We start from the raw sequence: 12,042 nt of genomic DNA on the forward strand, positions 1-12,042 counted from the left end.
CACATGCATAAACACATGCATGCACTGCACACATGAACACACTTACAGCAAAGATGTACTAGATGGTGTGTGTACTAACTGGCCTGCTTCTGCTAGCTCAATGGCATGTTTTCTTTCAAGCTTTTCATAAAGAAGCACAATGCTTGATCTGGCCTGATCATATTCTCTGAGCAAAATCTTCTGCAGATACTTGCTGTTCAAATACTCCAATCTGTCCAAGAATTAAATAAAATAAAAATTCCAGGAAATTAGTGCCTTTTTTTTTTTCAGGAATTTTTATACTATAGTTAGAAGGTCCCAGAACTGGTTGACCCCCTGCCTATTTCATATGTAACTTGTTTAAATGGAAAAACCATTCTATGATGTAAAGAGAAGACCAAAAAAAAAAAAAAACTTATAAGAAATTCTAATTTCAAATGTCTTTATTAGTAAATTGCAGCTTTAGATTTATCCCACTAACATCAATCAAGCCAAGGGAAATATAGACTTATGATGAAAAAATATTTACACCAAAGACAGAAGTATTGGCAACATAGGGTCTATATTTCAGAGAAGGCGGCTGAAATACAGTTTATTTCAATGAATGGGAAAAGGAATTGAACACCAGACTTAAATATTTGCTTAAGGAACCTGAATTTAAACTCACAAAATGAAAAATAAACCATGTTAAACTACAGTTTCACAACACCTGAGTGAAAATACCAGCTAAATATAGATTTATAGGCAATAAGTTCATATTAAAAAAAAAAAATTCACTGCAATCTTGAATACTTTTCTGAGGTCTACTTTTTTAATTTTATTTTTTAATTTTTTATTATTATTATTATTTTCTACTTCTTTTTTAAAATGTTTACATACGTTAAAGTCACTTTCTGATGCTCCAGGAATTTAAAGCCACCTTGACTCTAGGCTCAAGCCATCAACACGAAATTTGCTCAGGGAGACAGTAGATGGCAATATCAGAAAAACAAAACTTTAGAATGTTAAATAGCAATTTTTGCCAATGAAAAAATTGGACCCAGAAATTTATGGTGCATGGTAGAGATTCTACTTTAGAGGAGGAGGATATTTATGTACAACAGGTGAAAGCAAAGGGAGAAGGAAAGGAGATGACCCCAATTATAAAGTCTTCGAAGTGTGTGTGTAGCTCTTCTGCCAACAAAAGTCACTGTATAAAACCACACGGAACATAATTAAACAGAGAGCCAGGTAATTAGCTCTAACTGTTTATTGTAAAAAAAAAAAATGTTCTAGGCTGTTTGAATTATTAGAAAGGGCAAGACAGTAAGTGTAGGGGCTTCCCTGGTGGCTCATATGGTAAAGAATCTACCTCCAGTGCGGGAGATCCAGATTTGATCCCTGGGTCAGGAAGATCCCCTGGAAAAGGGAACAGCAATCCACTTCAGTATTCTTGCCTGGAGAATTCCCATGGACAGAGGAGCCTGGTGGGCTACAGTCCATGGGGTCGCAAGGAGACAGACATGACTGAGGGACTAACACACACAAACAAGTCCCAGTCATGGTTTATCATGGTTTACATCCTTTCTCTATGATCAAAAACATTCATCCAAATCAAACATGGAAAAAATGATTTTTGTTAGATCCGTTGCATTTATAAGAAGGGTAAATTAATATTTCCTTATCAGTTTAAAATGACTTTCTTTGAGGATGAACACTAGCAAAATTTCTCTTGGTTCTCTGATCTTAACTTCACTATAGAAACCATCTCTCCTGTAATGTGGCATAAAAAGATATCGACAAAGTATTGACCCTACTGCTTGTGTCAAGTGTTGGCTGCTAAAACTGTATTTCGTTTTTTAACACAGCTCCTGCAAGAAATCTAAGCTGAATCAGCAAATTTTAATATGTGTTGCTACCAGGGTATTACGAATAGGTCTTAATTTAGAATAGTTTAAACATTTGGATTTAAAATCTCAGACTAGATTTAATATCAGCATTAAAAGTATCCCTTTTATAATTCACTCAGTCATTCACTTCTTTATTTTAAAATATTTATCTGGTACCTATTATGTAGTGTTTCCCAGGTGGCACTAGAAGTAAAGAACCTGCCTGCCAATGCAGGAAACATAAGAGATATGGGTTTGACCCCATGGGTCAGGAAGATACCCTGGCGGAGGGCACAGCAGCCCACTCCAGTATTCTTTCCTGAAGAATCCCATGGACAGAGGAGCCTGGCGGGCTACAGTCCATAGGGTCGCAAAGAGTTGGACAGGACTGAAGCGACTTAACATGCACACATGCACACCTATTATGTAGAAGGAACTTTTTTAAGTGCTGCAGTTACAGAACTTAATAATGCAAACAAGGTCTCTGTCCTGTTGCCACTTATATTTTAGTTTGAGAGAAACATATAAGAATGATATATTTTATATGAATTATATTTTTAAGATTAAAATAAAATATTTAATAAAGGAAAAAACATTAAAATATCAGATAATTATGATATAATAGAGAATGAATATTAAGGGAATAACTCTTTGAGGAAATGAAATTTTAGCCAAGGCTTAAATGACAGGAAGTTACTAGGCATGCAAAGATCAAGTAGAAGAGAATTTCAGGCAACAGGAACATTACACAAAGGCTTTAAGGTAACAATATACTGAACTTACTGTGTTAGTAAAGACATGACTACAGTATGATATATGGCAGAGAGAATAGAATGAGATGTGGAAGGAAGCTAACAGTAGTTATAATTGTAAACTGAGGTAAAAAATTTGGATAAGTTTCAAGTGACAAGATATTAGAGACTTTATTTAGGATAGTAACATGATTTGATGTAAAATCACTTTCTCTGGAACTGTGCATAATACCCCCCCACCCCAGGAAGGTCTAAGAATTTTATGGCACACTATTTAGTTTTAGGGTCTGAACTTAGGGTTGGTCATATCCTTCATGATAAGAAAAAGAAAGATCTTTGTTTCTTTAGCTGTCATCATTTTTTAAACATGTGAATGAGTAAATCTCAACTATTCCCAACAGAAACATACAGAAAGATATACAGGTTCATTTGCATTTTTCTTTGCATGTATACAAGCATACTTTTGGCAAATCCTCACTTGTCTTTCCAGTAATATTGTCCCCAGTGTCCTGATATATCTTCTACGCCAGCCAGCAAATGATCAAAGAACTGAAATAAAACAAAATATATGTCTAAATATATAGTATACATGAGGAACTTGGTTAGTTAATGCTAAATAAAAGGATCTCTCAAAACCATCTTCAAAATTGTTGATTTCATCCGAGTTGCTTGATTTTTTAATCCTAAACTCTTTTCAGGGTAAGCATAAAAAGGAGCATCTATATTTATAAATAAGAATGCTTGCAATAATTCTAGCATAAGCATTAGAGACATTCCATTTAAAATTGAAAATGCACATATTAATCAGTATTATATGATAAATTCATTAAATTACCAAAGTCTAGGTCTGGTAAAGTGAAAGAAATAAAAGATGTAAAAGGCATATTTCTTGCTTCTGAAGGATATAGAACAAAACTGGAGAGGAAAGATAAAAGCACATGCATGATAATTCAGTTTAAACTTGGTATGTGTATATGTATAAATGCAGCAAGAAAAGGAATATTTAGGAAAGAAATAGAAAAAGATGAATTTAGAGAAGACTTATATGAAAATGCGCAGTGTGAGCTTGCCCTAGAAGACATGGGGTTACATATGGAAAAAGTAAATCATTCTTTGTAATGGGAATATCATGAGTAACATATATGGGAGAAAATAAGGAACTTTATAAGAGATTTATGAAAAAAGAAGGTTGGATAGATGTAGATCAAGGGTGGGGAAAGAAAGTAGTTAACAAAGGACTTTAAGTGCTAAGATTAAAAGTTTAGTTTGACATAACTTCACAAAAAATAAACTGAATATATTTATGAAGAAATAATAAACCCAACTTGAGTGATATTCTATTGATACAAAATATCTTCACGAACTTTTCAAAAATGCCAGTGTCATGAAAAGTAACAAAAAGTTGAAAAACAGTGTTAGATTAAAGGTAACTGAAAGGATATGACAACTAAATGCAATGCGTTATCCTAGATGAGGAGAAAAATACTATAAAATATTGGGACATTTGGAAAAATTGTGAATATGGAATTAAATTAGGTAACGCTATTGCTAAACTTTCTGAATTTGATAAACAGTTGTGATTTTGTACTAGAATGTCCTTTTATTTAAAAATGTTAATACATGCTAAAACATTTAGAAGTGAATAATCAGGACTTCTGCAACCTAATTTCAAATCATTCAGCAAATGACAGTAATAATAGGTACCAATATAAATAGAGAGTGGTAAAACAAATGTGGCAAATGCAACAGAGAGTCAAGGTAAAGGGTAAATACATATTCATTGAACAGTGTTTGAAATCTGTACACTTGACATCTTTAAAATAAAAAGTTGAAAAAGGAAATAAAATTTGCCTTGGTCCTATAAATTGGCTATATTATGTTTTATCAATATAACATATATTACACAGTCATTAAAACTCATCCATATGGTAAGAATAACACAGGAAAAATATGATTTTCCCTAAAAAAACCTAAAACGTCTTTCAATTATAATAAAATTATCAACAAATGCTTATTTTACAACTTGGGCAATTACCTATTAAAATTTGAAAGAAGAATGCAATCAGTTGAGCTATTCATGCCTATCGGTACACTTTCTTAGGCACATGCATGCATGCTAAGTCGCTTCAGTCGTGTCCAACTCTTTGCAACACTATGGACCATAGTTCATCAGGCTCCTCTGTCAATTGGAATCTCCAGGCAAGAATACTGTAGTGGCCTGTCATTCCCTTCTTCAGAGGATCTTCCCACCCCAGGGATTGAACCTATGTCTCTTTTGACTCCTGCATTGGCAGGTGGTTTATTTACAACTAGGGCCACTGGGAAGTCCTCTTAGGCACATAATTATTGATAAAACAAGTATTTTACATATACAAAGTTATTATATGTGCAGAAAATGTATCCCAGAAAATTACAGTCTGTGCCATACTGAAGTTAAAGGTAAGGTAGACAAACTAGCCCTTCCCTTTGACTAAAGTTCCCAAAATTTTTCCATATTAATAAAAATAAGAATATTTTGATAGCATTCTTAACATTCTCTATATTTCAATATTCCTATTGCTACATTATATAAAATCCCACCAAAGATAAGCAAAAAAAACAAATTCTATTTCTATAAGAAGACAAAACCAAGTGATAGAGTTCACATCTTTAAATTTCTCTGATCGTCTCCTTACTTCTAATGTAGAAATTAAGCATTTATGTCTAAATTCTGGGTAATTTTGAAACTGTATGTCAAAGAGTATATTTTTCAATCTGAATATGGAAATTTTTAACTTTCTCAATCTTTGGTGGTATATAAAAAACTCCACCAAAGGCCAAAATACCCCAAGAAAAATTTCCCAACTACATAAGGATTACACAGGTCAGTTTGTAAACAATTGCTTTATAATATCAAACAAAAAATCAACTCAGCTCCTGGATAATTTAGTCTAATATTAAGAATTAATATGTCAAACAAACTCAAAACACTTAAAATTATAATTTACAGTAAAAAAATATTCATAATTCATAGGTTATTCAACCTGGATAGGCATTCACAGATCATGTAAACAGCCATTCAAATTTACTGATTAGGAAACTAAGTGTACAAAATGTTAAAATACTTTGCTAAGATAATGTGGGAAGCTGGACAGTAACAGAGTGAAAGGTTGCTGCAGCAATCTTTGTGTTACATCAGGTTTCGTGACCTCCAGAGGAGAGGATTTCTATCAGGGGTCAGATGAGGCTTGAGTACTTGGAGCCATTTGTGCAGCAAAGTTTTATTAAAGCATAACCGAGATGGGGAAAGCTTCTGACATAGAGACCAGAAAGGAACAGAACAGTTCAGTTTCTCAGTCATGTCCAACTCTTTTGGACCCCATGAATTCAGCATGCCAGGCCTCCCTGTCCATCACGAACCCCCAGAGTTCATTGAAACTCATATCCATCGAGTTGATGATGCCATCCAGCCATCTCTTCCTCTGTCATCCCCTTCTCCTCCTGCCCCCAATCCCTCCCAGCATCAGAGTCTTTTCCAGTGAGTCAATTCTTTGCATGAGGTGGCCAAAGTATTGGAGTTTCAGCTTCAGCATAAGTCCTTCCAAAGAACACCCAGGACTGATATCCTTTAGAATGGGCTGGTTGGATCTCCTTGCAGTCCGAGGGACTCTCAAGAGACTTCTCCAACACCACAGTTCAAAAGCATCAATTCTTCGGTGCTCAACTTTCTTCACAGTACAGCTCTCACATCCATACATAACTACTGGAAAAACCATGGCCTTGACTAGATGGACCTTTGTTGGTAAAGTAATGTCTCGGTTTTGAATATGCTATTTAGGTTGGTCATAAATTTTCTTCAAAGGAGTAAACGTCTTTTAATTTCATGGCTGCAGTCACCATCTGCAGTGATTTTGGAGCCCAAAAAAATAAGGTCAGACACTGTTTCCACTGTTTCCCCATCTATTTCCCATGAAGTGATGAGACCAGATGCCATGATCTTTGTTTTCTGAATGTTGAGCTTTAAGCCAACTTTTTCACGCTCCTCTTTCACTTTCATCAAGAGGCTTTTTAGTTCCTCTTCACTTTCTGCCATAAGGGTGGTGTCATTTGCATATCTGAGGTTATTGAGATTTCTCCCGGCAATCTCGATTCCAGCTTGTGCTTCTTCCAGCCCAGCGTTTCTCATGATGTACTCTGCATATAAGTTAAATAAGCAGGGTGACAATATACAGCCTTGACAGTCTGTTGTTCCATGTCCAGTTCTAACTGTTTCTTCCTGACCTGCATACAGGTTTCTCAAGAGGCAGGTCAGGTGGTCTGGTATTCCCATCTCTTTCAGAATTTTCCACAGTTTATTGTGATCCACACAGTCAAAGGCTTTGGCATAGTCAGTAAAGCAGAAATAGATGTTTTTCTGGAACTCTCTTGCTTTTTCCATGATCCAGAAGATGTTGGCAATTTGATCTCTGGTTCCTCTGCTTTTTCTAAAACCAGCTTGAACATCTGGAAGTTCAGGGTTCACATATTGCTGAAGTCTGGCTTGGAGAATTTTGAGCATTACTTTACTAGTGTGTGAGATGAGTGCAATTGTGCGGTAGTTTGAGCATTATTTGGCATTGCCTTTCTTTGAGATTGGAATGAAAACTGACCTTTTCCAGCCCTGTGGCCACAACTGAGTTTTCCAAATTTGCTGGCATATTGAGTGCAGCACTTTCACAGCATCATCTTTCAGGATTTGAAATACCTCAACTGGAATTCCATCACTTCCACTGGCTTTGTTCATAGTGATGCTTTCTAAGGCCCACCTGACTTCACCTTCCAGGATGTGTGGCTCTAGGTGAGTATGAGTGATCACACCATCATGATTATCTGAGTCATGAAGATCTTTTTTGTACAGTACTTCTGTGTATTCTTGCCACCTCTTCTTAATATCTTCTCCTTATGTTAGGTACATAGCATTTCTGTCCTTTATCGATCCTATCTTTGCATGAAATGTTCCCTTGGTATCTCTAATTTTCTTGAAGAGATCTCTAGTCTTTCCTGTTCTGTTGTTTTCCTCTATTTGCATTAATCGCTGAGGAAGGCTTTCTTATCTCTCCTTGCTATTCTTTGGAACTCTGCATTCAGTTGCTTATATCTTTCCTTTTCTCCTTTGCTTTTCACTTCTCTTCTTTCACAGCTATTTGTAAGGCCTCCCCAGACAGCCATTTTGCTTTTTTTGCATTTCTTTTCCATGGGGATGTTCTTGATCCCTGTCTCCTGTACAATGTCATGAACCTCTGTCCATAGTTTATAGGCACTCTATCTATCAGATCTAGTCCCTTAAATCTATTTCTCACTTCCACTGTATAATCATAAGGGATTTGATTTAGGTCATAGAAAGCTATTAATCAGATAGCAGAGACGCCTCAAGGCTGAGGGAGTTTCACCAGGCCCCTCCCCCACAATATGCATTTTTGAGATAGGAGGTACTATGTCATCCCCTGACCATAAAACAATTGACATGAATACTGGTTTGTTGAGTCATTATCAGCCTAAGGTTTCAGAAAAGAAAAGGTCTTAGGCAGAACCATTTTGAAGAAAGGCAGATTCCAAAGCAAATGCAGTTTCATTAACATAGCATAAGAAAAGCATTTCCATAAGAAAAATACATTGGTTATTGCTAAAGACAGAATCAGGTGTCTTCAACACAGAATTAAAAGAAGCCTCTTTTAATTTTGTGTAGAGAAGGAAGAAATGTCTGCCACTGGGCTTCTTTGGTGGCTCAGCTGGTGGCTCCCTGCAATGCGGGAGACTTTGGTTCGATATCTGGGTTGGGAAGATCTCCTAAAGAAGGGAATAGGCTAACTACTCCAGTATTCTGGCCTGGAGAATTCCATAAACTGTATAGTCTATGGGGTCACAAAGAGTTGGACATGACTGAGTGACTTTCACTTTCACTTGCAGTTTATTTCCTCCTGCTACTTGGGGATCTATAGCTTTCCTACCTGTTACTCTCTCAAGAGCAAATGCTAACATTTAGACCTTCATTGTTCTTATCACTTACCAAAAGAACTGATTGATTGATTTTCAAATTACAGATTGTTACAATATAACAAATGAGTGCATGCATGTGTGCTCAGTCACTTCAGTCATGTCCGACTCCTTGTAACCCTATGAACTGCAGCCCACCAAGCTTCTCAGTCCATAGAATTCTCCAGGCAAGAATACTTGAGTGGGTTGTCATGCCCTCCTCCAGGGGAATTTCCCAACCCAGGGGCTGAACACACATCTTCTGCATCTCCTGCATTGCAGGCAGATTCTTTACCCACTGAGCCACCTAGGAAGCCCAATATAACAAATACCTATTCAGAAAATCACATCTCCTTTTATTAGAGAAATTCAAGTATAAAAAGATCTATCATGTAAAGACCTGATATACAAGGGTTAGTTCCAGTCAACAAGATGATATACATGATATATAGACATCTTACCCGAATGAGAATTTGTTCACTCACAGTTGGAGAGGTCTCTCCTCTTTTCGTTACATCTAATAAGTCAACAAGAGGACGAATAGTCATTCCCTACAAAATGAAAAACAAAGAGCTGAATTTCTTTCATATGAAATTAGTGCTTGAAGCCAGAAAGAAAAACACCAATACAGTATACTAATGCATATATATAGAATTTAGAAAGATGGTAACAATAACCCTGTATGTGAGACAGCAAAAGAGACACAGATGTATAGAACAGTCTTTTGGACTCTGTGGGAGAGGGAGAGGGTGGGATGATTTGGGAGAATGGCAAGGAAACATGTATAGTATCATATAAGTAACGAATCGCCAGCCCAGGTTTGATATAGGATCCTTGGGGCTGGTGCACTGGGATGACCTGGAGGGATGATACGGGGAGGGAGGTGGGAGGGGGGTTCAGGATGGGGAACACGTGTACACCCGTGGCAGATTCATGTTGATGTATGGCAGAACCAATACAATATTGTAAAGTAATTAGCCTCCAGTTAAAATAAATAAATTTAAATTAAAAAAAATGAAATTAGTGCTTGAATATTTCCCTGGTGTGTCTCTGTGTGTGTCTATGTATGGGTGCATATGCACAGGTGTCTTAATCTGGCCACAATAAAAATTTAGAACATTTTCTTAAAATTCAGAACTATCATTGGTCTAACATGAGAGGGAAGTGCTGTGATTTTCCTTTATAAGGATCAATCATGACATATATTGTTGACAAAAATGTGGGTCATTAAAAAAAAAAAAAAAAAAACCTGAAAAAAATCTACCACTGTATTTCAAAATCAGAAAGTGCTTAAATCACAGAGCCAAAATGCTGCAAGAGATTTTCATTTAAATTACCTCTGGTGTATAATTTTGTCTTTGTTATTCATCATCCCTGGATAAAAGAATGGCAACCCACTCCAGTATTCTTGCCTGGAGAATCTCCATGGACAGAGGAGCCCAGTGGGCTACAGTCCATGGAGTCACAAAGAGTCGGACATAACTGAGTGAATAAACACACAATGATAATAAGCTTATAAAAGAGACAGAGAAAGAGAAACCAGAGAAGTAAGAGGAAAATCAGAAAGTCAGTTGTCACAAAATACAAAAAGAATATTTCAAGAACGTGGGAGTTTGACTTGTGGAATCCCTGGGAAAGCTCAAGTGAAATGAGAATGGCAAATGACCATTAGTAACCTTAATAAAAGAGATGGGAGCAACAAAGTTTTATGTGGTCAAGACAGAACATTACTTTAGTGTAGTTGTAGTGTGTTTTAAGTAGGAGTTGCTTGAGCCTGTTTAAAGTTGATGGGAAGAATCTAGCTGAGAAGAGTGTAAATATACATGAGAGAACATAAATGATTGAAAACACAAGACAAAAAAGGAATAGATTACAAAGGAGAGCTTGAGATAGGAGACCCCCAGTTCTGTTATAAGAAAAAGAAAGAAGAGGTTAGGAACAGATACAGTTATGTTGGGAAGTTAAAGGCTCTTCTGTGGATGACTACTGTAAGCCAAGTTGCTCTTTGCAGAGTTCTCTTTCTTTAGTTTTGTTTTGTCTTTTTAAACCAAAGTATGGTTGAATGTAAAGTAAGAGAAGAAGATGAGATTTGCCCTGGCATCTACATTTGGAAACAAGGACTTTAAGAAAGAGTTATGAACTAAAGTAAGAAATATGAAGTGGAATATAGAAAAACCTGGCTGCAAATAAACAACAAAATCTCCTGCTTTCAAATGAACTTCCACACTACTTAGTCACTTTCAAAATATTTTGTAAAAGCATTCCCATGAGGGTTCTATTTTTACCTTATTTCAAAATGTGGAAAGAAGCAGGTAATAATTTTCATTAATGTTAAGGTTGAAACTTAAAAGAATCTCAAGGGTGTCCTAGTTCTTCATCAACTCTTCAGCACTTCTGAATGACAAAAATGCCTTACTGTGGGCCTGATTGCTTTAACACACCAAATAAGCATGCCATCCCAAAAGCTTCCTTTCCAATTTGGAGCTATGCAATTTTTTGTAAATGCATGTGAATTGGCCAAAGTCAGGTGATCATCTTATTCACAAGGTTTTCATAAATAATTGTACATAATTCCTGCTTTTTAGGTGATGTTTCAGTTATACAATTCCACTAAATTCATTCTGACATTTAAAACATCACCATACAATGCTTTCATGGGATATAACTGCATCCTTTAACGGAGTTTATCACAGGCAAAAACTTTCCACCATGAGCAGATCTGTCTAATGACCTGTCTTTGAAAGGCTGACTCCATGTTTGCATTTTTAAACCCTTTTACATGACTCTCCATCTTCATTTAACTTAATTCATTCTATTCAGTCTACCATGGATAGATCAAAATTAATGCTTTAAAATAAAGGTGTCAAACCAACCTGACTCAGTGGCATCTCTTATAACCCATTCTATATATTTTGTACTATTATTCTTTGGCCTTTTAAAGATGTAGAATAGTTGAGAGACAAAATTTTATTCTTTATGTTTGAATCTCTGTAGTAAATCATATATATGGTTAAGTGAAGCTTGAGTAAATCAATAAAAATCATGGTTTAAAAAAATAGTCTTGATTTCAAACCTCTACTACAAATGTTCATAATTTATATTCATACTCCAAATTAACTTTTATTTACTATTTATTCATTTATTTCCTTGCTTCAGAAATTTATTGCACATTTCATTGGAGCCACACTAATAGACTGAGTATATAGTGGTGAATAATTTATATTTATTTCCTGCATTCATGGAATTCAGTTTAGCAAGGAGACAGACATCACCCAAGTGGAGAAAAGAATGACTAAAGATCCCCAGAGGATCTTCCCAACCCAGGAATCAAACTCATATCCCCTTCATTGGCAGATGGATTCTTTACCACTGAGCCTCTTGGAGAAGGAAATGGCAACCCACTACAGTATTCTTGCCTGGGAAATCCCATGGACAGAGGAGCCTGACAAGCT

General features: G+C 36.0%; 1 protein-coding gene across 1 annotated transcript in view; it reads right to left on the bottom strand.

Moving 5' to 3' along the window:
- Window positions 1–2,496: 2,496 nt before the first annotated feature.
- Window positions 2,497–12,042, bottom strand: part of LOC518911 (sodium/hydrogen exchanger 2) — a 53,535-nt gene continuing 43,989 nt past the window's right edge. The window contains exons 6-7 of the mRNA XM_015461628.3: window positions 9,052–9,141; window positions 2,497–3,148 (exon numbers count right to left, since the gene is read on the bottom strand). Of these exons, the coding sequence (XP_015317114.1) occupies window positions 3,074–3,148; window positions 9,052–9,141 (165 nt within the window). The 3' untranslated portion in view covers window positions 2,497–3,073. The remainder of the gene's footprint in view (window positions 3,149–9,051; window positions 9,142–12,042) is intronic.

This window comes from Bos taurus, chromosome X (assembly GCF_002263795.3).
Source record: "Bos taurus isolate L1 Dominette 01449 registration number 42190680 breed Hereford chromosome X, ARS-UCD2.0, whole genome shotgun sequence".
NCBI lineage: Eukaryota > Metazoa > Chordata > Mammalia > Artiodactyla > Bovidae > Bos > Bos taurus.